The following is a 26,822-nucleotide window of genomic DNA, read 5'->3' as shown; positions in this document are numbered from 1 at the left end:
AAGCCAAAGTGACGCTGGTGGCATCAGTCTGCGCCACAGCCTCTCTCCGGGTGACTCGCTGAGGTGATGGGGAAGGAGGAGATGTTCGCTCTGCTTGGGTTTTTCTTTTTTGATACTGAAAATTTGATCAAAACCATGTGATAGAGGCTGTGTCCGACCTCAGTGCCAGATCCGTTGCTCTTGGTAGCAATGAGAAGTCAAAGCCCCACCTGGCAGCAGTGGTGGCATCAGGTTGAGCTCTGGCCGTGACGAGGCACGAAGCACTTTGCTGGGGTTGTGCTCTGCTCAAAAGCTCAATGTCAGCCTTGATGCTTCTGGCTTCCTCCTTTAGGAGCAGACCGAGGGCTGCAGCTGCTGAAGTGTTTGGGCGGCAAAGTGCTTGTGATGTTCTCACCATGAACTAAAGGTGAGGGATGCAAAAGCTTTGTGCCGTCTCCACCCACAGCCGGGGGCTGTCAGTCTTGCCATCACCACAGACAGGCAGTGGGCTCTGCGCCGTCTCCGGCGCCGCCAGCAGCGGTGTGCCATCCTGCTTGTCTGTGTTCCCCTCACACGTCATGAACTCCCAGACTTCATATCACGACTGCACAACTGTGCCTTTCCCTTTCCTCTTCCATTAGAGTATGTTCCTCCTTGGTCCCCAAGGAATCCAACGCACAACATCCTTGCAGGGAGGTCTCCCCAGGATGGTCCATCACCCACTGCACCCAGTGAGCCTTAACCGTCCGTTCCCCGTACACCTAGGACTCCGAGACTTCACATTCTCCCCACGATGACAAAAAAGCTGATTTACCATCCAGATTTCAGGTTGGCAAAATGATTTGAGTGCCTTTTTGTCCAAATGAAGGTATGAAGATCACCTGCTCTTTCTTGGATTCCAAGTTCTTGGGGAACATTTATAACAGCTCCTCCCAACCTGAGGATCTGCCCTCTTCCCAACACTCCCCCTCAGCGGGGACACAGAGAGATCCATCGTCAAGTCACAGCCAACAGTTACTGGAACACCTTGTCTTCGTTAGTACATTACTGTTAACGGACTCAAGCCGTTACGACTATCAGGAGATAACTAGTCCCTCACGCCACACGGGACCAGGGCTGGCTGTTGACTGAGGAGCGGAGGGTCGCGCTGACATACCAGGGGCTTCCAGTAGGAGATCTGGAAGGTCCCCCAGAGGGTCTGCTCTTGCAGCAGGTATAATCCTGTAGTCTGTCCACACAGAGCAGCCGCGGCCTCCTTGGATATGGCCTTGGTTGCACAGCTGGCGCTGACGCCCCAGCATGCTGGTGACCCGGGAAACCTTCAGCAGACTTATGGTGTCCTGAGTTTATCCGCTCCTGCAGACTCAGCAGCGCCGCTCGACTCTGGAGCTTATCAGTTCTTGGGAGGCTTTCACCAGCTATCTCTCAGCACACGCTTCTCTCCTCAGCCTGCTGTTCTTCAGGAACTCCCTCCCCACCCACGCTGCCTCTACCCATCCACAGGGAAGGGACCTTTGCAAAATAAGAGCTCAGCCCTGAGCAGTACCATGAGACAGGTACCATCTGCTGGACAGACACAGCTGAGGCTGTGGTGGAACCCCTCCTGCCTCGCAGTCTGGGGGCACAGAAAGGCTCCCCCATTAATTAATAACCCTCCTGGTGCTACCAGGCGGCGCCAACGCCAGGCCACTGTTACGGCCGTGAGGCACACGAGCCGAGCCGTGGGCTCGCTGCTCCCAGACAGAGCGAGACACCAGCACTGCTGGAGCACTCATCCGCACCGAGGGGCCAAGCGTCTCCCCACGCCTCAGTGTGGCGTTTGGCAAACCAGCCCAGCTCGCCTTGGACTGGTCCAGGGAGGAGGCCCTGGGCAACGGGGCTGCCAAAGGGGCAAGTCCTGACATGCAGGGCCATGGCTGGGCCCTTGATGGTGGCTTCTCTTCAACCCTTGCTCTGTACGCTCACATCCAGCTCGGTTGGGTACCAGGCCGTTTCTTTTCAAAAGCCCCCTGCGGGCTGCAGGAGCTGCTTCCCTGGGCTAGGACGGCCCACTGTCCATGGCAGGGGAATCGGAGCATCCTCAGGAGATGCCAAGGCGGAGGTATGCAGCTCAACGAGTTCAGCCACAGCTCCAGAAAACTTGCTGCCACCTCAGCAACGTTCAGAGCTGGACTGGAACACCCAGGCCTCGCGCTCAGAGCCAAACCACCAGGCCTGGAGAAGGAGGGGCAGGTCATTCCACACCTCCTGTAGGAACTGCTGCCACCTCCCCCTTTAGAGCCGGCGGTGGGAGCAAAGGGCAGACACTGATCCACAGCCCGAGCTCAGCCTCTCCTAGTCCCTCCGTCGCCTACCGTCCCGCGGAGCCAGGGCTCCCCTGGGGTGCACCAAAGACACCCGTAGTCCCCTGGGGTGCATCAGGTGAGGTCCCCGTGGTGGAGCCATTCTTGTGAGCCCCCGGAGGAAGGCTGCTTCCGCACTGGGTGCGTATTTTTCCCCCAAGCAACCAAGGACCAAGCCCAGTTGGGAGTACGTGACCACAGCCTTCCATGGAAAATTAACATTAACTCTTACCTTAACGACAAACCTCACCTGGGGGCCTGGGCATAGCCAAACATTTCTCGTGGCCGCCAAGTCACTCCCGGTGGTGTGAGCACCGTGCGGAGCACCCAGGAGGAGCCGGGCTGTGAGATACCAAACAACCAACACTCACTCTGCGGAGGTGCTCCCACCCGACGCCTAATCCCCAGGGCCACCTGCTGGCGTAGCTCCAGCCCCGCTCTGACTCTCCGGCCACCATGTGCTGTCAGAACCTCCATCTCAGGCCAGGCTCTGACCTGTGTCCCCTCCACGTCCAGGACTGAGCTGGTACCCGGCCCCACACCGAGCATCTTGCCAGCACAAAGCTTCCCCGAGCACCGGCCACGATTCCCCATTCCACCTCTCATCCACGGACCGGCTCTGGGTGAGAACGTAGGAAAACCCACACAGAGCGAACCACAGGTGGAGCTTCGATCTCCCTTTAAACATCCCCGACCCTCCTTGTCCTCCCTGAGCCACAGTTCTGCCAAACACTGCAGCCTGGTTTTCTTTTCAAAAGTACTCTTTTATTTTTCAGCTGCTTTTGGGAGGGGAAGTGGTGTCAAGTCCTCCAGCTTCTACCCAACGTGCCAGCGTAAACAGAAACATTTTAAACCACAAGAAAAGAAGAAACTATGCCCACATGTCAGCACACGGCACCTGTGGTGAGGAGCTCGCAGCGATGGGCTGGGAGCTTCTGCAGAGATAGATTTCAATCAGTTCTCTGCTAAGGTCAAGTTGGGGGAGTTTCAGAGTCATACACAAAAGCAGACAGTTAAATCCATCACGGAACAGACATTTCTGTCACATGTGAGAAGCTCCGCCCTCTAAATACAACCCAAAATGACAGATGGATGGAGACTGATGGAGCAACAAAAGGCCAAACTCTCTGTGCCCTGAGTTATAAAGCCAGATGGTTTTGCCACGATCCATGGAGAATAAGCATCTCTGCAATCACCAGTGTGTATTTCTTGGTTTCTCCAGAACAGAAGTCATGGATTTGCAGCTGACTTCAGGCAGTGCAGACGAGAGGAGCTGTGACACCAGATCCATCTGCCCCCAACACTAAAAAAACCTGGTGTAGCTCATTCCTGTCTTCTTCCCTGCTGCTCTCCAGCGTTACCCCCCTTCCTTCCCTACCTGTCTGCCCTAGTTTCCCACACCAGCATTCCTCTGGGCACCAGTTCTCCTCCCATCTCCTCCCACCCCTTACCAGCTTCCCACCCTCCCGCCCTCTTCTGGGCACTCTTCAACTGCGTTCAGCCTGGAGAAGAGAAGGCTCCGGGGAGACCTTATTGCGGCCTTCAGTCCCTAAAGGGGCTCCAGGAGAGCTGGGGAAGGACTTTTTCCAAGGGCATGGAGTGATAGGACAAGGGGGAATGGCTTCAAACTGGAAGAGGGGAGATTTAGATTAGATATTAGGAAGAAATTTTTCACCATGCAGGTGGTGAGCCCCTGGCGCAGGGTGCCCCGAGAAGCTGTGGCTGCCCCATCCCTGGAGGTGGTCAAGGCCGGGTTGGACGGGGCTGGGAGCGACCTGGGCTGGGGGGAGGTGTCCCTGCCCAGGGCAGGGGGTGGGAGTGGGTGGTCTTTATGGTCCCTTCCAACTCTAACCATTCTATGTTCTTATGATTTACTTGGAAGTAAGGTCTAAACTGTGAACACCACAATTGACATTTCAATATATATTCAATTTCATTACAAATTACACGCTATCAGAAGACAGACAGAAACCATTGGATGCAAATTTCCCAAGGTCATCTTTTGCCATCTCTATGTCTTTGACATCCCCTTCCACACACCCCCTGACGTTTCCCCCTCCATCCTGTGTCCGTGGCTTGCTGTGCCGGCCCAGCCGCAGCTGCCTGGGGACCGCTGCCCCGAGCATCCCTCCCTACACCCCTGTTTCACCCAGGGACAACCCACCCATGGGGGCTCCTGGGTACGGGGCTGCCAGGCCATGTCCGGCACAGTAAATGGGAAGAAACCAACACAAAATATTTGCTGATAACTTTCATCCTGCCATACCGGCTAGAAACATATGTTTGCACATAACTGGCAGTGGCTTCCAACGCCTGAGCAGTACGAACAAACCAAACCGGACATTCCTCAGCCAAAGACCATGAAAAGACACCATAATCTGTAAAATATGTTAGAAGGTCTACTTACTGAATAGTAACTTGAGGAAAATTGAAGTTTATAATCCTCAGAGTATATTGTTCCCTCTTACTACGCCAGCCATATATTTTGGGGGTCGATACAGTGTTTTCTGTCTATAAAATGAGCAGTTTGAAACAAAGAAGAAAGCAGTGATTCGCTCTGAACACGGCAGGCCAGGGTGTCTTTGCCACGATGGCACCGTCGCTTTACCTCCACGGGAGTTCCTTCAGCTCCAAGAGAGCTTTCTCTCCGCACGACAACACGCAGCAAATGGGATCCCAAAGCACCAACCACCCAGAGCTGCACTGCTTTTTTCCATCCTCGCTGTCCTGCTAACGGTCGCCATCCACCAGAGCCCAGCAAACACCTGGAGGAGCACCAGATGGGGTCTGGTTTGGACCTCCGAGTCCCGTCCGCCGAGCACGGCATCAGCTATCACACCCCTGCTTGCTGCTCCCCAGTCTGCACCAGTTCGCTGTCCCAGTGCACGGGGCTGGTGGTCATTCGGAGGGGAGAGGTTGACCTCCCCGGGCAGGTTTATTGGTTGCCATCAAGCAACAAACCCACACATGGAAAGCCTTTCTGCTGGCCACCTGCAAACACATCTCCTGCCGTGGGTCTGCTGGCAGCAAAGATGGTCCCGCAGACGTTCACACTCCTTTCACTTCTCCGCACCTCCAAAGTAGGATAGAGGACTTGTTTTCGCCGGGGGAAGGTCGCCCGGTTCTGTCCACAGACGGCAGAGCAGAAGGGCATGGACCAGGCTTACTAGATGCCAACGTCCAGGTTGAGGAACGAGACGTTGCTGTACAAGTCTGATGAGACCGAGCTGCTCTCCAGGGCGCGGGTCCGACCGGGCAGCGGGGATGGAGTGTGCTCCTCTGTTGAATCCTTATTCTCTGTACACCTAAGAAAATAAAATTAAAAAAAAAAGTGATATGCTATCTGCAAACTGCTTCTATGGCCAACTCCATGCCCGAATAGCCTCTAGCAGTGACCCCAAAGATTTGCCATCTCTTTGGACAGTCCCAAAAGGAACGTGAAGACAGGCAAGGAGCGGTAGCAGAGACGACTCGTAAGGTCTGTGCTCCGGGAAACCCCTTCGCACAGGACAGTCCAGGTTGGCTGGTGGACTCCCCAGCTCTACAAGGAGACCGAAGGCTGCCGAGCACGCCCCGCTGCAGAGCACAGGGGAGCAAAATCCACCCCGTGTTACATGCCATGATCCCGGGTGCAGATCCCGGGATGCAAGGCCCTTTTGCCCCACCTCATTTAATCACAGGGAAGGGCAGGAGCTCAAACCCTGAGCCTCTATGGGACTAACCTGTCTTGCAGCCAAAAGGCAGATACACGCACAGACATCACTGGCAGTGACACGCACAGAGACACGCGCACGCAAAGGACGGGCAAGACATGCACAGAAATGCAGACACCACCAAGGGTGAAGAAAATTTGGAGAAGGCTGGTGATGGAGCTGAGCACGGCACAAGGATCCTGAGGGGCCGGAGCAGCGGAGGGCGCTGGGGGTGCAGCAGGACAAGAGCCGTGTAGGGATGCACACCGAAAGGTGGGTGCGATGGGGGAGTTCTGATGCAGGGCAGATTTGGGTAAATGTAGGTGTGCACCCAGAAAGGTTCTGATGCAAGGCAGATTTGGGTAAAGGAGAGAGCATGGCACAGGCTGGGGGTAAAAAAGGAGAATAGGGAGCTCCAAGGGACAGAAAAGCTGGGATGCTTCAGCCAGTGGACTGTGTTAGTGCAGAAAGTGAAGGATTTTAGCCAGGGAGTTCATGACCAAAAGTGGTAGAAGGAAGAGGAAAGATGGGCAGGAGGATGGTTTGTCCGTCAGCAGCGCGGTGCGTGTTGCTGCAGGAGGGCTTTGCCCCCGTGCAGCGAGGTGCCCTCCGGCAGCACCGCAACTCGCGGGGACTTACGGCACGGCGTTGACCTTCCTGCGCAAAAGATAGTCAATGACATCGGGGTCTGTCTGAAATAGCCTCCTTAGGATGTGACATTGCATCTCTGAAGACACCTGGGAGGGATACACGGACACACTCGGTTGTGGCACCTCCCCTCCGGAGGAGGACGAGCAGAGGCAGCCAAGGACAGTAAAGGACTCCCGGTCAATAGGTGCTCACAGACCCGCTGTGTTGGTGTCATGTCCCACACACCTCCTGGGGTTCTGAGCAGGATCCCAGCCCCTGCTTTTCCCACACCAACCCCGGCCGTTGGCTCCCTCTAGACCTGTCAAGCGCTACAAGGCTTTTCGGGGACCCGAAATGTCGCATTCCCGTAGATCCACGGGAAATGGACATTTCTGGTATTTCTCTGGAATGTCTCTGGAATTTGGGGTTGCTCACTCTGGAGAAGAGAAGGCTCTGGGGAGAACTTATAGCAGCCTTCTAGTATCTGAAGGGGCTACAGGAAAGATGGAGATGGACTTTTTACAAGGGCATGTAGTGATAGGACGAGGGGGAATAGCTTCAAACTGGAAGAGGGGAGATTTAGATTAGATATTAGGAAGAAATGTTTCCCTGTGCGGGTGGTGAGCCCCTGGCGCAGGGTGCCCCGAGAAGCTGTGGCTGCCCCATCCCTGGAGGTGTTCAAGGCCAGGTTGGATGGGGATGGGAGCAACCTGGGCTGGGGGGAGGCGTCCCTGCCCAGGGTGAGGGGTGGGACTGGATGGTCTTCAAGGTCCCTTCCAGCCTAAACCATTCTAGGATTCTACGATTCCCGAGTCCTCTCCTAAAAGCAGGGCCAGGAGGACTGCTCAGTGTATGTTCTTGCTGATCCAGGGGGTTTCTGCTGGGGTTTCAAACAGCTGTACAGCCTCCAAAGACAGCAGCCACTTCAGCTGTGGCACCCACCTACATTGTGTCCCTTGAGGACTGCTTCAGAGTGCCTGAGTCCACCCGAAGCCCCCGGGGTGCTCGAGACGGCACCTTGCTGCACATCCTCAGGGGCTCTCCCACTCAACCACCATATCCGCCTCCGAGCAACCCTGCCTGCACTCAGGTGCTGCATGGCACCGCTCTCGTCCTTCTCCACCTGCACTACAGCAGGACAGAGTGGAAAGTTCAACAGCAAAGTTTTGAAGTCCACCTGGACAACCATGCAGAGCAGGATTTGGCCAGGAGAAGACACAGGGGGCTGTTACAACTGCCTGCAAGTGTCCCATGGGAGGGTGGAGAGGAGATGGAGGCAGACACTTCCCAGAGGTTCCTGGGCACAGACCGAGGTGCAGCAGGGACGAGCTGCAGCAGGGACACTTCTGACAAGGAGCGAGTTCCTCCCCTGAGTGTGGTGCAGCTCTGGGACAGGACCCAGAGAGGTCACAGCTCTCCATCCCTGGAAGTACGTAAACCCCAGCCGGATGCAGCCCTGATCTAGCTTCGAAGTGAGCCCCGGTCTGGTTGGTCTGGAAGCTCCAGAGCTCTTTTCCCATACGAACCTTCACATGACTCTAAAAGATGCTTTTGGGAAACCCAGGTCGATGCATCCCCTAGGACAAGGATGAGCACTCCCTGCCTCACACTGATGGTCCAAATCATCCACTGAAGAGTAGATCTGAAGTGATCCCGTCCTTCACTGCCCTCACCAGCTCTCCCCACGGTTACATCCTCACCACATCTGCCCGAGGTGGTGGCACCTCCACCCCACACCATGGCCTTCCAGCTCCTTCCCTCTTCTAGGGTCTCCCATTTTTTCCTCTTCTTTCCCTCCCTCACTGGGAATTTAGGGGAGAAACGGCACTGAAGTGCCACTCCTGCAGTTGCTCTTGGCCAGTCATTTCCTGTCCCAAACGAGCTCGGTCAGACATCACCAGGGTGGAAAGCAACAGAGAAGATGAAACCTTGTTCACAGCATGACCCTCAGCTCTGCCTTTACTATACCAGTAACAAGCCATCCCAAATTAATACTTACACCTGCCATGAGGAATGAATCATGTTTTCACAAGCTGACTCAAATCACCTGCTGCTAAGTGGGGCTGTGAACACATCCTTCCTTCTGCTGCCACGAGAAGAGCTCAGAGGGGAAGGAAAGGTATAGAGCAGCTGCCCTGAGAAAGCCTCACCTACCATGAACAAGGTCTGGTAGTGCTCAATCAGCCTCTGGAGTACCAGTATGATGGCAGCGCTGTCTTCGAAGTTCATGGCACCAGCGTCTTTCTCCCCAGGCTTCTCTTTCTGAAGGATGTTGGGACCGAAGCATGTGGCCAAGTTTGAAACTGTCATTTTATTCCCAGGAATCTAGCAAGCAAGAGCAAAGGGAAATTGCAGATTATAGATGCACTGGCATGAGATGTCCCAGGATAGCCTCACCCACCCCAGGACAGGAACACGAGCTGTGGAGGGAGGCTGGGGCATTGATCTGGGTCCAGTTCGGTCCTCTCCAAGTGGGTGGCAGGGCCAGCATGAAGGTTTTGCAGTGCTGGAGCACACGCTTATCCCCACCTTGCATCAGGGCCTCCATTCCCATCTACCTCACTTTCCCAACCCCTACCAAAAGCTAACAATCAATATTTCTATATCATCTCACAATATGAGACAAAACTAGTCTTTCTGAATCACAGAGACACTTACAGCTCGAATCGCCCAGAGAAACCAAAATCAACCTCAATGCCCGATCATAAGTCCATAAGAGGTGGAAAACCAGAATTAGTGCACAAAAAATGCCTACGGACACACAGCCAGGTCTCTCTGGGGTTACTGCAACCCAGAAAATCCCTTGGGTGGACTGAGGGCAACCCCGACCTGCCGTAGACAAGGGGATTTACCAACAATTTGGTTTTGCCAAAGGATTCACCCAGGCTCGCAAGCAGCTCCGCTTGGCTTTCACGGACGAAGTTTGAGCAACCCCTTCTTCATGCAGTCGGCCCGTTTGGGGCCAACCTTACCTCCTGGCCGTCGGGGCCCCGGGAGCTCTCGGCGTGCCGGGCCACCTCGCTGAGGAACCGCAGGAGCCGGTGCAGCGTGTCGCTGTGGCAGGGGGGCAGCAGGAAGAGCAGCAGCTGGAGGGCGGCCAGCTGCGCCGGACCCTCCATGGCTAGGCAGAGAGCAGCCCGTTAATTAGTGCGGTTCCCAGCCCGCGAGGCACCTCCTGACGGACAGCCCTCATTTACACCCGCGGTAACGAGCTCTGGAGGGAGGCAGACCGGCGTCTTACCCTTCCGTGCAGGGATAAGCGTTCTGGGAGACCCCCAGCAAGGGCTGTGACGTGGTTGCATTTGGGTTTGTACAGCCCCATAGTCAAAGACTGTCCTCGACCAGAGGGATTATAATCAAATTATCCCCCCCCCAAAAAACCCCAAACCACAAACTGCAGCAACTCCGGCTGGCAGCGGCAGGCAGCACGCGGCCAATCCCACTGCTGTCAAGTGGTTTTGGCAAAGAAGGGTGGTAAGGAAGCATCCGGGAGCCAAACGTTTGAAAAATTGTACGTGGTGTGATGTGAACTCATGGATTCACCCTACGGTCCGGGGCCATTCCGCCTTTTTATTAACAGTGTCAGCAAGGGGGAAGAAAGTCACCTCACTGCAGCGATAGGGATGCTCAGCTGGACAGGGGGAAGGCACACGCTCAGCCAGCCAAGGCTGGAGAAGGCTAAAAAAAAAATAATAAATAAAGGAGAGTTTGGTGCAAAAGGGACGTTCAAAGCTCTGTGTGATGCGTGGCCAGTGAAGAAAGGGGGGACCGCATGGTCCCATACCCTGTGCCGGTACTGGCTGCGAAGGGAGGCTCCTTAGATCACTTATACAGGGAGAACCGGCACGATCTTCTGGTTCAGGTGTGAGGACCACCAACCCGATGTGAGCTGGAGGTCCGCTCGGATCACACCCCGCAGCAGTGACAAGAAAACAGGGATGACAGCAGCGTGTAACGGAGCACATAACCAGACCGCAGCACTGCAACCTGCTGAATGTCATGTCCACCACGGAGTCGGACGGGCTCAAACAGCGGCCGGGCAGGTGGGACAGAAATCCACTAAAGGCCGCACAACGTTAACAAGAGTTGAGGCTCAGGGTACTGGGAGACCATTGGAAGGTGGAATGTTGGAGAAAACAACACTGTTTTTACACACTCCTCCAACCCAAACCATTCTGTGATTCCTGGTTCCCTTTCCTGGGTGGGGAGGGGTCATCGGGTGATAGAATAATTGTCTAAACAACAAGAAATTGTTGTGGGTTCTTCAACCCGTAACACAAGGATTCAAGGGTTTGGAGAAGCAAATCTGAGGAGAGAAGGACGGCAAAAGGGAAGCAAAGAGATGGTGAAGGAGACCAAGAAAGAGTGATGCTGGAAGCTGTGGAGACCGCCTAAAAACTCAGTCGCCCAAAATAATACGGTGCTGGGGGTGCGACCGGGGCAGAGCATTTGCAGACACCCTCACGGGCAGTGCTCACTGCTGGGCTGAGCTCCTGCGCAGCACGCTGGGTGGTGCTGGGACCCGGTACTGAGCCAGGTCATTGCATGAGAGGAAAATTCCCTTTTTTTCCTTACAAAATCAAACGGGGGGCGGGGAGGGACACGACTGTGCAGGGGGAGTCTCTGCACCGCGGTACTCACAGGCTGTGCTGAGGAAGGCTCCATAGAGCTCCCTGGGAATCAGGGAATCCGGCATGTCCCGAAGAAACTCTTTGAGCAGAGCAGCCACGTCATGAACGCTTTGATGCTCATCCAAGAAAACATCCAGACCTTGGTCAAACTCTTCCCTCAGCTTAAAGATGGAAGAAAAGAGAAGAATAAAAGCAACAGTCAGTTCCTCCTCTTTGTGCGAGTCGTGCTGTCAGGGTCTGCCCCTGTACAGAGCTACTGCAATGGAAGGACAGGACTCCCAACGTCCCCCAGATGCAGGGCACCCCCAAAAATGGCATGCCTGAGCCCGACAGCCCGCTGCTGCCCAGAAGATGGGCCACAGGACCAGAAGGAGCTCCTGGCTGGTGAAGGGAGCCCAGACAGGGCTCTGAAGTGCCAACCAGGAGATGGAGGCTCATCTACTAACGGCAGCTTGGAGAGATGAAGCCTGCTCTCCACGGCTGGCAGAAGGACCCAGCCACACGTTACAGGTTGTCTGTGATGCAGCATGTGCCCATGACATTTTAGACCTCTCCATGTCAATGTCTGCTTTATTCACTCCCCACCTATATAAGCATCTGTCCTTTGGACGCGGCACTGCTACAGAGGATGCAGTAAATGTCTCGCTTTACCTGCTGAACTCTTTTCTTGGAGCTCCCGACACGGAAGATGCCCACCGTTTGGAGACCTGGGAGAAGGACAGGTTAGTGCTCTGCATTCCCACCGCCCCCTGCCCCCCTCCCCCCCCGGCGAGTCCTTGGAGCACCTCAACATCATGGAAGGGGTTCTCTCGCACTGCACGCGAGGCAGCGTGTCGTTCCCCACTCGTAGCAGAGGGGCTAAAAAGAAAGATTTTGGAGCCATAAGATTTTTCTGGGGTTGTCTGTGGGTCAGGGAGGGCATCTTGTCTGTACAGTCGCTCTGAGCTAGATGCTGGATTTGCAGGGGGAGTGAGGACCAGAGCGCACCAGGAGATGGGTCCCCGATACACACAGTGACATTCCCTTCCCAGCCCAGCCCAGAGGACTCTCCCTGGTGGCTTTCAGGATCATTCCCCGCCCCAGGAATCAGCCGCTTCCTCCCATCCTGGGGAAGGGTCGGGCCAAACTGCCCCAGCCCACCACGCGTGATGGGTTTTACCAACCTACTGTGGGACGGGACGTCTGGCTGCGGAGACATGTCTATTTACCGTGTGTTTCAATGTGTTTGCAACATCGGTCCACAATCCGCGGGACCTGCCAGGTGATGGGGTTGAGGCTCAACGTCTTTTTCTTGCCCAGGCTTCTGCGTGGATCCAGCTCGTGGGGGTGTGACAACTGCAGTGCCTCCAGCAGCTTGGAAGTGTTGTCGCTCAGGTCAGCGATGGAGTCCACGGACATTGCCCCCTGAGATGGAGCGGAGGTGATTCGCAGGAACAACTCCACAAGATCCCACTACACCACCATTGCTGTGACCTCAGAAGTTAGTGGGAAAGGGAGGCATGACCTCCAAATGAACACAGAGGTCTACAGAGCCTGCCTGGGGTTCAAGGGAACCACAGAGAGACCTTTCACCTCCCATGCACTCTTTTCCGTGCACTGCTGCTACTGTGAGGTGTCTCTAAACACAGCCTTCCCACTGGGGCAGACCCCACACCGCACGCAGACGCGGGGAAAGAGGAAACATCCCCAAATCCTTCCCCTTTGACTGCACAATACACCCGATTTAGTTACCTGTGTGGAGCTGCTTCACCCCAGGGGTTACGGGGGCTTAGCCCGAGCCAGGCACGGGTCTTCTCTCCAAAGAGACGAGGCAAACCAAACCCAACCCACCTCCCCTCGCCAGGACCGGGACTAAAGCCAAGAAGGTGGCCAAGGCTGACTCGTCACACCACCTTCCTTGTCCTTCGACGCCAGGGTAGTCAATTCCGAAAGCCGACCAGTTCAGCGGCACAGCTGATGTCCCCACAGCAGGGAGGGGTCTCTCTCTGCTGCGTGGCCAGGGAGCCAACAGGACCCACCATCCACGGCCACATCTTCTGGTAGGAATTTTGCAAGTGTGAGGCCCGGTCTCCAAGACATGATGCAATGGACGAGCAGAAAAATCCACCCTACTCATGACAAATCTCTTCCTACCCCTATCTACCTTTGGCTGCCTGGCCACGTCCTTCTGGTAACCTCGGTTCCACAAGAGCGGAGATCGTAAAGTGTGTCCCACCCCTCACAGTCCATCTCCGGGGAGAAGCAGGGGCATCCCCTTTCCCTCAGGGCAGACCAGGACTGACCCAGCATTCAGCGCAATTAAATCACAGTCATTAAGAAAAGGCCCTGGGAAACCATATTTATTGCTGAAGTCAGAGCTTCCCCCAACCCGCACCACCACCACCACCATCCATTTTTGGAGCCCAGTTTTGCAATCGTACCCTTCGCTGGCTCCAGGAGCTGTTGTCGAGAAAAGTTGGGGAAAGCGGTTCCTCTGGGAAGACCCCGCAGGGTACCAGGCCATAGCTCCTGCCCATCGGGGACCTCTTCTGCCTCTGAGCCCGAAATCTCGTCACCGTCGCTTCCACCTCCAGGCAGAGCCGGCGGCTCTTCTTCACTGCTTCCTGCAGTTGCCTGTAGGCACGGTCATTGGCGATGACTTGGAAAAGTGGGATCCCAAAAGTCTGAGGAGAGCAGTCTGGGGAAAAACATGGGAGAAAGGGAAAAGCGTCGCCAGTGGGAAAAACAAGAAGGAGCTGCACTAGCACAGCCCAGCTGCCAGGGGCACGCGGGCACAGCTGGATAAAATAATTAACCGCCAGAAGGGAATACCAGGTGTGGGAAAATAACAGAAGATTGGTGAGGAGGATTGCAAACACGCTCAAGTGACGCACACCTAGGGTGCTGGACAACACGTATCACACTAATAGTTGTTCAGCCCCGTGTGCTCACAAGTGGAGCATCCGCGCTTAGATAACGTAAACCTGGGACGGACTGAGGGACACCTTATCTGGCATACACGAGATCACTGCCTTGCTGTTGAAGAAGATCAAAGCACAGTGGAAAACTACTCCTGCTTGGACCCTTGAGAAGCAGGTGAGGACAGCGAGCCGGAGCCCACACGCTCCTGCTAACAAGGACTTTCTCCCACTCCGCGGTGCCTGCATGCCCTGCTCGCGTCCCTCTGCCCGGGCGTTGCTTTAGAGATTCCCCGATTTGCGAGGTATTGAGATTAAATTTGTTCTTTGTCTTTCATCCGTGGTTTTGTGGTTGTTCCTGCCTCCTGCCCGAGTCCTCTCACACACCAGGATACTGTAAAGGTGACCACCAGCAGGAGAGTGAAGAGGACAACGTGTAAAACCGATCCAACACGTGACAAGGAGATCTGTAGTTTGAATCAGTGCCTTGCATGCCCTGTCCCCTCCTGCTCCCTGCTCCTCCTCCAGCTCCCCAGGAGCCCAGAGCAACTGGGGTGGGTGGGAAGAGCATCCCCCACCACCCTGGGCAAACCCGAAGGGGAGCTGCTGCCCCTGGAAAGCCCCGGGGCGTCGCGTGGTGGCACTCAGGGCACAGGGCAGGCAGGGAGCCGAGCCAGGAGGACACGGCGTGGGAGACAGTGTGCCGGAGGACGAGGAGGGAGATGCATGGGAGCTGGGAAGACGGCAGGAAAACTGTCCTCCATCAAGATGCTTGCTGCAGCCTGTCCCAGTTTTTCCCAAACTTTCCTTCCTTTTATTGCTTACAGCCGCATGAAGGTGCCATAGTGCCTGTGAGGTGGAGACCTCACAGGTCACCAGAAATATTTGATACAAAAGCTTCTCACCAAGTTATAACCTCCAGTTTTCTACAGGGTTTGTGCCAGCCATGTCTGTTCGAGAGTAACAGTCTTGGTATTAATGGTATTTTTCCCCCGTAACTTGCCCCTCCGTACGTCCTTGCAGACGCGAGGAGAGCTCTCCCTACTTCCAGCCTCCCCACCACCCCGGGCCGAGGGGTTTGGCGACCAGAGCACAAGCCACAGACCCGCTTTGTAAAATATCAGACTGCTGCTCAGTGATTTCCTTGAGGGGACTTTGTACTGGTGCGAAGAAAACTAGTAAGTGCTGGTTCCCAGCTGGCTGTGCTCTACACTTCTGGTTTCCTCAGGCTTGAGGCTGACATCTTCCAAGGGCCAATAAAACAGAACTCGAGGCACTGAGACCGGGGGTAAAATGGGCAAATTTTCATATATAGAATCATAGAATCATAGAATCAGTGAGGTTGGAAGGGACCTTTAAGATCATCAAGTCCAACCATTAACCTACCCTGATAAAAACACCACCACTCCTAAACCATGTCCCTAAGCACCTCATCTACCCTTTTCTTAAACACCTCCAGGGATGGTGAATCCACCACCTCTCTGGGCAGCTTATTCCAATGTTTAATAACCCTTTCAGTGAAAAAATGCTTCCTAATATCCAATCTAAACCTGCCCTGACATAACTGGAACCCGTTTCCTCTTGTCCTATCACTTGTCGCCAGGGAGAAGAGGTCAGCTCCCATCTCTCTAAAACCTCCTTTCAGGTAGTTGTAGAGGGTGATAAGGTCTCCCCTCAGCCTCCTCTTCTCCAGGCTAAACAACCCCAGATCCCTCAGTCGTTCCTCATAAGGTTTGTCCTCCAGACCCTTCACCAGCTTTGTAGCCCTTCTCTGGACACGCTCCAACACCTCAATGTCCTTCTTGTAGTGAGGGGCCCAAAACTGAACACAGTACTCGAGGTGAGGCCTCACCAGTGCCGAGTACGGGGGATGATTACTTCCCTAGTAATCCCTAGTAATATATACATCTTTACAAACGCACGTTCATGCGCACTCACATATGTGTCCCTTCCAGCCTCACTCAATGCACCTATCGTTACACCCCACTCCCGAGGACAGCAAAACAACGTGGGACAAAGCACCGTGCTGGATTTGGGCATCCCCCAGCTCAGCCCCCTCAAAAACTACTGATTCGGTTCGAGAACAGGGACCAAAACCCGGGTAAAAGGGAGGCTGCTCACCTTTCTTCTCCTTTGAAAAGCTCTCCAGTTTCTGGCGGATAGATTTGCTGCCTTTAGGTCCCACTACGAGGAGAAAAGAAAGCAAAGGTTCTGCATCGTTAGGCTGGTTTAGTGCGGTCTCCCCTAAAAGGCATCTGCCCTCCTGCACCCCGGCTGGCAGAGCACGGCCACGGGCACCTCCCACGGGCGGAGGGGCGCTGTGGGGCCGAGGTGGCCATGTCCTAACAATTACTGAGCGACTCAGAAAGCTACCTTAATTCATCCTCAGAGGTCTGGTCTCGGCACTGGAAAAAGGAATGCGGCCCCAGAAAAGCTTTTGTGAACGTTTTACAGACAAATAAAGTTAGACAAAACACACACCACCGGAGACCCCGTACCGGTCCGAGAGGGTCAAGCCCCGCTCCTAAGTGTTCCCCACACTGTACATCCAGGGACACCAGTCACCAGATTTCGTCGCAGCAATGAACTGAAAACTCATTCACTGCCCACCCTGAATCGTCCCATTCTGGCTTGGGCTCCTTATTGCGAAGGAATTCTCTGCCTAGACACAGCTTGTATGATTGTTTGGGTTATGCTGTGAGACTGAGAAGAAAGCTATGAGAGTTGGTATGACCAACACGTGCTATAAGAGAGCAGCTTACATTAGTTACTCGGCAGCACCGTGTGTGCTGCTTCGTTTGAACGAGCAGACAGCAAGAAGATGCAGAACAACCTGGAGACAAAAGACACCCAGCTAAGAGAAAAAAAGGCCACCAAAACTCCTCTGCAGACTTAGGAGAGGCGACACAAGGTGCTGGGGCTGAGCATCACCATAACGCCCCACTCCTAAAGGTGGGCAGATGTTCCCGAGGGAAACAAACCGCGAGGCAGCAGGGAGTAAAGAAACCATCAGGATCCCTGTCCTGGTTTGAGCGACACAGGACTAATTTCTCCTCTAACGCTGGGGGAAACTGCACTGTTTTCTAATTCGGTGTCTGAATTGGTGAAAATAACAGCCAGCGATGGGGTGCGGGTTTCAGGGCCTCGGTGTTTCCGAGCTCGCCGGGTGCGGGGATGAGGAGGAGCGAGATGTGGGCGCTCGGCCCACGCTGCCCAACAGGGTTAGTTCATACCGTGAACGGCCCATTCCGTATCAATCAGAACGTTCGCTGAGGAGTTCTCTCTCCCCCGTGACGGCTGCCGCCCTGAGAACTCCTCGCCCCGGTGCCGCAGCCCGGAGCCCTTCCCTTCCTCCCGCAGCCGCAGCGCTCGCAGGGTCCCCCATGGGCTGTCACTGCTGGGAGCGCCCGGCTCCTACCGATGGAACGGGCTGGGGGTAATCCCTGGGGATTTATATCGGCATCGGGATCAATATTGGCTCTTTAGTGTTATTAATGTTAATTATCTGGTCTTATTCTATGAAATCTGTTTACATTCCACCCCTCGGGCTTCCCTGTTTTTTCCCAAATCCCCTTCCCGGGTGGGGAGGGGTCATCAGGTGAGAAAATAATTCTCTAAACTACAATAAATTGTTGTGGGTTCCACAAACCGTAACAATCCCCCTGCCCAGGAAGCCTGAGCCGGTATCTCCATGACAGAGCACCACATATGACTCCCTACAAACCCAGGAGATGATGACAACTTCTTGTCACTGAGATGCGTTACAGCAAGCTCGATGCTGTGCATCCTTCAAAGCTTTTCTCTTTCTCGGTCATCTCCTGCTTGAACCACAGACTTGGTCCTGCAGAGTGGCCCCGATGCGATGTAGTGCCCATGGCGCCTTTGCTCTACCGCTCGGGAGGGTCACCCCGGAGGGGACTGTTTGCCGTCAGGTCTGAGACGCCGCAGGAGTTGGTTGGGATTGAATGAGGTAAGGAACGTCGGAAGGAAAAAAAGCAGCCCAGAGGGTATCAAAGCTGTGGGCTGCCCCAAACGAGGGTTCACAAGGGGAGGCACACCCTATGTTCCTCGTCGCCTGGGTACCTGGAGGTATGAGGATTCAAACAGGCGCTGAACACCTCTCCCTCGAGGAAAACAACCACAACGGTGCAATGGCTGTTTATTAAAGAAGGCAGGAGTTTCACGTGGGTTGACGTTGGGGAGCAAGTACAGACAGGGGGGTGGACCCCGATGGGGACGGTGCAGCCCAAATTCAGGCATTTCCGAACATCCCTTAAAACGCTGGGATGGGAAAACGCTGTTGGGGGTGCGACAGTTCCGTCGCTAACGCTCAGCAGCTCCCGCTGCCTCCCAGCCAAGCAATTAGCGGGTAGAAACCTGAAGGATATAAAGATGGACAAAAGGAAGGAGGGATTCACCAGACAACAACTGCTTCCTTCAAAAAGCGGGTGAGCATGAGCGTGGTGTCCAAAACACACACAAGGATGAGATCAGGACTATGCAAGCCCCCTCCACTTGTCCCGCGGGAAGAGAGGAGCCCAACGGACAAAATGTGGCACAAAACAGCAAAGAAGGAAGGACTCTTTTTTGGCACTGCACTGTTCCCTAGAGAAGCTCCTGCTGCAGGCTGTCACTGAAAATGGGATCACAACAGCTCAAAACAAAAGAAAAAAGAAAAGGAACCGGGATGTTTGTGGTCAGAGTCCCCAAGGGACTGGAAAGCCGTCCGTGGTGGCTGCTGCTGCAGCCCTGGGGCAACCAGGAGCTCTGGGAATGAGAGGGGAGCTTTCCTCTCTTTTCTTGAAGCCGTTTCATTGCATGAAATCTTCCAAATATTAATTGAGACAGGAAACCAAACTTGGACGTCGCCCCGAGTACGTACTTGCTGTCCAGTGTGAGGTTGAGGTTGGGCATTAGGCAAAGCTCCTTCCTTGGGTCGAGTCCCCAGAGACGTGGGGGGCTCCATCCATGGGGGTCTCAGCCTCAGCTGCCCTGGGCCGGTGCCGGCGCCAGCCCTGCTGCGAGCGGTGGGGGGGCTGGACACCCCCGAGCTCCCTTTGCACCCACACTGGTGATACTCCAGTGCCTAAAGAGGCTCCAGCAGAGCTGGGGACGGACTTTTTCCAAGGGCACGGAGTGATAGGATGAGGGGGAACGGCTTCAAACTGGAAGAATGTAGATTTAGATGAGATATGAGGAAGAAATTCTTGGCTGTGGGGGCGGTGAGCCCCTGGCGCAGGGTGCCCCGAGGAGCTGTGGCTGCCCCATCCCTGGGGGTGTTCAAGGCTGGGTTGGACTGGGCTGGGAGCAACCTGGGCTGGTGGGAGGTGTCCCTGCCCAGGGTGAGGGGTGGCACTGGATGGTCTTTAAGGTCCCTTCCAACCCACACCATTCCATGATTCTATGATACCAGGCCACCCCAGGGCTAGTGGGCTGTAGGCATCTCCTGTTCTACTGGGACGCTGAAATACGGCCCGTTGCAGAGGAGACATTCCGAGGTGGTCTGGCCACTCTTGAGTAACAAGTAAATTTGGGAAGGAGGCAGCTGATCCCCAGCTCACTGTGTTTGCTTGGCTAGATGTGTAGAAGCTGGGGGACTCAGGCAGCTATGGGAACCCCGAAAATGCCTGTATGTCTGTGCAGACCAGGACAGAGGAGCTCAGTCCCTCTGGAGCTTCTATATTTATCTGCCCATTAACCTCAGTAGCACAGTTTCTAGCCTTGTATAAGCCCCATCCCGGCATCGGGACTTTGTGCTGGACATTAATCCAAAAAACAAAGCTTGTCCCATCCCAACGGCATTACGGTAGTCCCAGTGGAAGACCTTGCCAAGTCATATTGCGTCTGGTTTGGATTAGGGGGATCAGAGGCGGACAACAGGCGAGGTCAGATTCTCACACTCCTATGGACACGCAAACCCTCCTCAAAAGGCTGAGCAGGCCTTCGAGGCTCCGAGCAAAGCAGGGAACAAAAAACAAAATGGACCAAAATGTGTCATAAATGTCTTTCCATAAACATCATCCCGTGTTACGAAGCGCGGGCGTGGGGGTGAGTAGCGCAGACCTCATCCCTCCCTCGGCAGGAGCCGTCTTCTCCCATCCCCTACCTTTAGCCAGGCTGAGATCCCCAACAAGCAGCTTCTCCTGCAGCTGGTAGAGAGCAATCTCTTGCAGACTGGCTCTTTCCAGCTCCGAAAGGCTGTGCAGGGGCACAGGCTGCATCTCGGTGCTTTGCGCTGGCAGAAGAGCTGAGATAAAGGTCCTGTGAAAAACATATATACAGAAATAAGAGTCAGGAGCACATCGCAGAGACGCCTGCTGTAGGAGAGAAGCTGCTAAAAATCACAGCATCCCAGACCGGTGGGGGCTGGAAGGGCCCTCTGGAGCCCCCCCAGTCCCATCCCCCGCCAGAGCAGGGGCACCTCCAGCAGTGGCACAGGACACCTCCAGGCGGGTTTGGAATGGCTCCAGAGGGGGAGACTCCCCCACCTCTCTGGGCAGCTGTGCCAGTGCTCTGCCGCCCCCACAGGAGAGAAGTCCCTCCTCGGGTTGAGATGGAACTGCCTATGGTCATGTTTGTGCCCGTTCCCTCTTGTCCTGTCACTGGGCACCACTGGAAAAAGACTGTTCCCACCCCCCGGCACCCTCCCTTGAAGGATTGATAAGCGTTGATAAGACCCCCCCTCAGTCTTCTCTTCTCCAGACCAAAAAGCCCCGAGTCCCTCAGCCTTTCCTCGTCAGAGAGATGCTCCAGTCCCCTCATCATCTCTGTAGCCCTTTGCTGGACCCTCTCCAGTAGTTCCCTGTCCTTCTTGACCCGGGGAGCCCCGAACTGGCCACAGTGCTCCAGATGTGGCCTCCCCAGGGCAGAGGAGAGGGGGAGGATGACCTCCCTCGCCCTGCTGGCCACACTCTGCTTGATGCACCCACAGGGTGTCCCTGTAAGTATGGGAGACACTTGGCCCTCTTTCACCTCTCCAGAGAGCCAGCTGGTCTGTAGGTGTCCCAGCCACACCATCCCACTTGGACCTTCCAAGCAAAGGCCTTGGAGGCATCAGGGAGTACACAGGAGAACTCAGCCCTGACTCCCAAGACCCCACAGGCTCCCTGAGACATCTCAGCGCTTGGCAGAGAGCTCCCTGGACAATTCTAGCAGCTATCTGTTTTCACGTGATGCCCGACACCATCAGGCTCACGTACATAAGACGAGGCACATCCTGGTTAGCCAGAGTAGGGACTGTGCTCCTGATGCTGGGGCTTGGCCATTCTTCACCATGTGGATGTAGTTCCTGGCTGGCATCAGCCTCAAGGCCATGCTCCATGTGAGCAAAGTCCTACAGCTGGGTGGGGGGCAATCCCAAGCACAAACCCGGGCTCCTGGGGGAATGGCTGGAGAGCAGCCCTGAGGAGAAGGCCCTGGGGGTGCTGACTGACGAGAAGCTCACCATGAGCCGGCAGTGTGCGATTGCAGCCCAGGCGGCCAACCCTATCCTGGGCTGCATCAGAAGTGGGGCAGCAGGGCAAGGGCGGGGATTCTGCCCTTCCAGTCTTCTGCCCTTCCTAAGATCTATTCTATATCTCCCCTCTTCCAGTCTGAAGCCATTACCCCTCATCTTATCACTCCATGCCCTTGGAAAAAGTCCCTCCCCAGCTCTCCTGGAGCCCCTTTAGGCACTGGAAGGGGCTCTGAGGTCTCCCTGGAGCCTTCTCCTCTCCAGGCTGACCCCCCAACCTCTCCCAGCCTGTCCTCCCAGCAGAGGGGCTCCAGCCCTCCCAGCACCTCCGGGGCCTTCTCTGGCCCCGCTCCAACGGCTCCGTTTCTTTCTTATGTTGGGGGCTCCAGAGCTGGAGGCAGCACTGCGGGGGGGTCTCACAACTCACTAAACAAGACTCACAACGTCAACAAATTCTTCTTCTCTGCCGTTCCCCTCCCCACTTTAAATTGGTTTATTTCTTCGTTCAATACTTAACACTGAGCCTTATCTCTTGTAAATCAGACACTTCCAGCCCCGACCGGCGCTGCCGAAGCCTCACCAGCACCTTTGCCCCCAGCACGAGCTGGACGGCAGCCCACAGCCCTGCGCCGGTGGTGGTCGAACGCCCCGTCCCCTCTCCCATGTCATTGGGGATCGCCCCCCCCCGTCCCCGCAGAGGGACCCGCGGTGGCTGCCGGCTCCTCGCCCCGCACTAACCTGGGTGCCGCACACAGCCCGTGCCCCGCGCCGCCTCCCCGGCACCCAGAGAACGGTCCAAAGAGCGAAAAAGCAGCAGTAAATGGAAGAAAGGAGCGAGGTTATCGGCACACGCAGAGAAGAGATGCGGTCAGAGTACAGGCTGCGAAAGGAGCCTCCCCAAAGAGGGCTCGAAGGCACTAATGAAAAATAAATGCCTGTGAATCTCCTCCAGACAGCGATAAGGGTGAGGACAGCCCGGGGCGGGGGGTGACGAGGCAGCGGGCACAGGCTCACGGTTCCGCACGGACTGCCCACCTCCACCCCCGGGGCCCGGGGAGGGCTGTTGGCTGGGGCAGCGTTTCTTTTGGCCAGGTTTTCCATTTCTGAGGATATTTAGAAAGTTACATAAATTTAAAAATAAATAAATGAAAGAGTTGTTATGAACTCCCCAGAATCCTAGAATGGTTCAGGCTTAAGTTGGAAGGGACCTTAAAGTCCATCTGATTCCACCCCCCGCCCCGGGCAGGGACACCCCCCCCCAGCCCAGGTCGCTCCCAGCCCCGTCCAACCCGGCCTTGAACACCCCCAGGGATGGGGCAGCCACAGCTTCTCGGGGCACCCTGCGCCGGGGGGCTCACCGCCCTCACAGGGAACAATTTCTTCCTAATACCTATTCTAAATCTCCCCTCTTTCAGTGTAAAACCATTCCCCCTCGTCCCATCACTCCCCTCCCTGACCCAGAGTCCCTCCCCAGCTCTCCTGGAGCCCCTTTAGGCACTGGAAGGGGCTCTGAGGTCTCCCCGGAGCCGTCTCTTCTCCAGGCTGACCCCCCCACCTCTCCCAGCCTGTCCTCATGGAACATGAGCTCCCCTGGGGTGGCCGGGGCAGGAGAAGGGGGTTTGGATAAACTGTTGGCTTTGACAGGCAGGAACACCCCCACATGCCAGCAACAGCTCGTGTGTTTCTGCCCCACCAGAAACGCGGGACGAGCAGATGCAGCGGCTGAGCGGGAGCCTCCGGGCAGGACGGGAGCAGCTCTGCTGCCCACAGATGCTGCGGATGGACAGACAGCCCCCAGGACAGACACCCCGAAGGAAATTACCTTTCTGCAGGCGAAGCTGGCAGCTCCGGGCAGAGCCCCTGGGGCGGGAGGGATGGCCGGAGCGGAGTCACGGAGGATGCGGCTGCCCTGGGGCAGGGAGGAGGAAACCCGATTAGGAGAGGGAGCAGGAGAGGGAAAGCAGGAAGGAGAAGTCAGGGGAAGCGGCTGCTTATCGGGCCCTACCGTAAGCGCCACCAGAACAGCCCTTATAGAACGCCACCATGGCCACCATCGCGACCTTCCCGACAAACTCCTGCTTCAACTGTTAACCCCCCAAAACCTGGCATTACTTCTTGCAACAAGCTCATGGGAGCAGGCGAGAGATGGGGACCACCACCGGCAGCTTCACCCTCCCGCTGCCCTACGGCCCCGCGACGGGCGCTGCTCGGCCGAGCCCCGAGGGCAGCGGGGTGGGCAGGAGGGCTCGCTCCCGCCCGGGCAGGCACCGGCACTCCCCATGAGGAGGAAAACGGGCCAAGAGGCAGCAGGGTCATTAGCCAGAGTACTGCAAGCCCTCCTTCGGAGGGGGACGCCGGAGAAGGAATGTTACTAAGTCAAAAACAGCAATAAGATGCCTTTCGCTGGGAGCGTTAACACGGCACTTCCTCTCTGCCGTGACTTTCCCTGCTTATTTTTAGGACGAGGGCTTATTCAAGGAAACCTCATGGGAAAAGCTCAGCTCAGCCGCCCCTTCTATTCCTAAGGAGCCACAATTGCTCCCCCGTTTTCAGCAGCAAAGTTGCCCTCTTCCCAGCTGGAACGAAGGGATGACATTTACCTTCCTCCTTTCCTTCCCGCAGCACGGCCAGCGGCAGCCTGGGCTCCCTTCTCTCGCTTCAAGACGATGGTTTTTCAAAGCAGTGTCTCCTCTGTGTCTCGTGCGGCCCCGCAGAGCGGGCGGGAGAAGTTCCCTGCCTGCCGGCGGGAGGAGAAGCGGAGAAGTGACGGAGAGGAGATGCAGCCGCCGAGTGCGGCCGAGGGGAGGAGAGGGGGGGATGAGAACGTGAATTTTCTGCCAAAAGAAATGAGAGCCAGAAACGTCGTGTGGAGGGAGAGGGCAGGGTGAGACGGGAAGGGACAGCACTTCCCACGCCTGACAGCGTTTGTGCCTTGGCAGGGGATCGATCATTGCCCAATCTATCTCTCCTCTCTCCCCGTGCTTTCCCCACTCTTCGGTGACGAGGACACCTATGGAAGCATTAGCTGTCCCAGCAGACGAAAGCCGAAAGGGAAGTTTGCAGCCTGGGCGCTGGCCGATGAGGGCCAGGGGATGGGTTTCACCTTGGCTCCCCAGGCAGCTGCTCCGTCACAGCATCTTCCCAATGGCCACGGCCCCAGCGCGGCCGGGCATGGTCAGGCTGGGCCAGGCACACGGCTGCCCTCCGCAGCCACGACGGGTCTGAGGGACCGCAGGGGACCCTGCAAAGCTCTGGCGTTGAAGAGCTCACTGACCTGACAGGATAGATGTGCAGGTAGCATCTTGTAGGCCTTGTTGGACATGGGGGGTTACAGACCCCAGAGAGCCTTACACATCCTCAGGAACCCGCAAGACGTGTGTTAACACCCAAAATTGGAACCTCCTTGCACATCATCACACCCACGAGCACCTTGGTGACCGCAGCCGGGCTCCTGCTCATGGCATGGTGATGACTGGGGTGCAACACAGCATCCCGGACTGGTGGGGGCTGGAAGGGCCCTCTGGAGCTCCCCCAGTGCCACCCCCCGCCAGAGCAGGGGCACCTCCAGCAGTGGCACAGGACACCTCCAGGCGGGTTTGGAATGGCTCCAGAGGGGGAGACTCCCCCCCTCTCTGGGCAGCTGTGCCAGTGCTCTGCCACCCCCACAGGAGAGAAGTCCCTCCTCAGGTTCAGATGGAACTGCCTATGGTCACGTTTGTGCCCGTTCCCTCTTGTCCTGTCACTGGGCACCACTGGAAAATGACTGTTCCCACCCCCCCGGCACCCTCCCTTGAAGGATTGATAAGCGTTGATAAGATCCCCCCTCAGTCTTCTCTTCTCCAGACCAAAAAGCCCCGAGTCCCTCAGCCTTTCCTCATCAGAGAGATGCTCCAGTCCCCTCATCATCTCTGTAGCCCTTTGCTGGACCCTCTCCAGCAGTTCCCTGGGCAGAGCCATGCTGCCCCAGCTCTGCCCAGTCCCGCGGAGAAGCTGAGCTGAGGACAGGGTGCAGAGCCCTGGGCAGCCATCCAGTGATGGCTCTGCGGGGGTCTGTCTGCAGCGCGGCTGCCCACACCACGACACGGCCCATCCCTGGCCCAGCACTCACATCTCCAGAGCGTCCTTCTCCAGGAGGGGCTGGGTTATCCGCAGGCTCCCTTTTAAACTGGACCCCTCCTGTTCTTCTGGGATCCGGCCCTGCCGCTGCCTGCTGCCTGCGGGATCTTCCGCATCTCCTGATCCAGATGCCACCAGCCCATCTCCTTCCTTCTCCACAGCAACAGCAGCATTTGGAGAGGTCCCAGCCAGGCTTGCAGCCTCCTCCAAAATGTGCAGCCATCGCACTGGAACCCCCTTTGCAGGGTGAAGCACCTTTGTGGAGGCTGCCGAGTTCCCATTTTCTCTGTGCGTCGCCTCATTATAGAATACTGGAATGGTTTAGGTTGGAAGGGACCTTGAAGACCATCCAGTCCACCCCCCTGCCCCAGGCAGGGACACCCCCCCAGCTCAGGTTGCTCCCAGCCCCGTCCAACCCGGCCTTGAACACCTCCAGGGATGGGGCAGCCACAGCTTCTCGGGGCACCCTGCGCCAGGGGCTCACCGCCTGAACAGTCAGGAATTTCTTCCTAATACCTCATCTCAATCTCCCCTCTTTCAGTTTAAAACCATTCCCCCTCGTCCCATCGCTCCCCTCCCTGACCCAGAGTCCCTCCCCAGCTCTCCTGGAGCCCCTTTAGGCACTGGAAGGGGCTCTGAAGTCTCCCCGGAGCCTTCTCCTCTCCAGGCTGACCCCCCCACCTCTCCCAGCCTGTCCTCCCAGCAGAGGGGCTCCAGCCCTCCCAGCATCTCCGGGGCCTCCTCTGGCCCCGCTCCAACAGCTCCGTGTCCTTCTGCTGTGGGGACCCCCCGAGCTGGAGGCAGCACCGCGGGGGGGTCTCCCCAGAGCAGAGCGCAGCAGAGGGGCAGTATCACCCCATCTTTGTCACCAAGTATAAACTGGTGGTGCTGTGCTGCACCAGACGTCCAGCCCAAACGCTGCCATAATCAGGAAACACCATCTGCTTTGAAGAAAGGAGGAGGAGGTCAGGGACTTTGAATTCACTGCCTGTTGAGTAAAACACCAGAAGAGGCTGCAGAGGAAGCAGGGAGGTTTCGTAGTCGTTTGCTGCTGATCACTTGCCAGCCCAGTATGAGCACTC

The 26,822-nt window shown here is 56.2% G+C and overlaps 2 protein-coding genes across 2 annotated transcripts; both read right to left on the bottom strand.

The window, feature by feature from the left end:
- Nucleotides 1–3,090: 3,090 nt before the first annotated feature.
- On the bottom strand, nucleotides 3,091–8,884 carry LOC309675721 (rho GTPase-activating protein 6-like). The gene is made up of 3 exons (XM_082488083.1): nucleotides 8,798–8,884; nucleotides 6,653–6,750; nucleotides 3,091–5,626 (listed from the first exon to the last, which is right to left on the bottom strand). Exons 1-3 carry the CDS (start codon nucleotides 8,870–8,872, stop codon nucleotides 5,488–5,490), a joined length of 312 nt encoding a protein of 103 aa, XP_082344209.1. The 5' UTR covers nucleotides 8,873–8,884; the 3' UTR covers nucleotides 3,091–5,487.
- On the bottom strand, nucleotides 8,882–23,678 carry ARHGAP36 (Rho GTPase activating protein 36; the record flags this gene model as incomplete). Its single annotated transcript, XM_082488436.1, has 9 exons — nucleotides 8,882–8,968; nucleotides 9,616–9,764; nucleotides 11,285–11,435; nucleotides 11,926–11,981; nucleotides 12,483–12,678; nucleotides 13,695–13,951; nucleotides 16,293–16,355; nucleotides 20,278–20,406; nucleotides 23,630–23,678. Coding segments are annotated over 9 exons (1,137 nt in total), but the record flags the coding sequence as incomplete, so codon positions are not given.
- Between the last annotated feature and the right edge of the window lie 3,144 nt (nucleotides 23,679–26,822).

This window comes from Vanellus vanellus (assembly GCF_965231255.1).
Source record: "Vanellus vanellus genome assembly, chromosome: 10".
NCBI lineage: Eukaryota > Metazoa > Chordata > Aves > Charadriiformes > Charadriidae > Vanellus > Vanellus vanellus.
The sequence above is the reverse complement of the archived record's forward strand: the minus strand, read 5'-3'. Positions and strand labels throughout refer to the sequence as shown.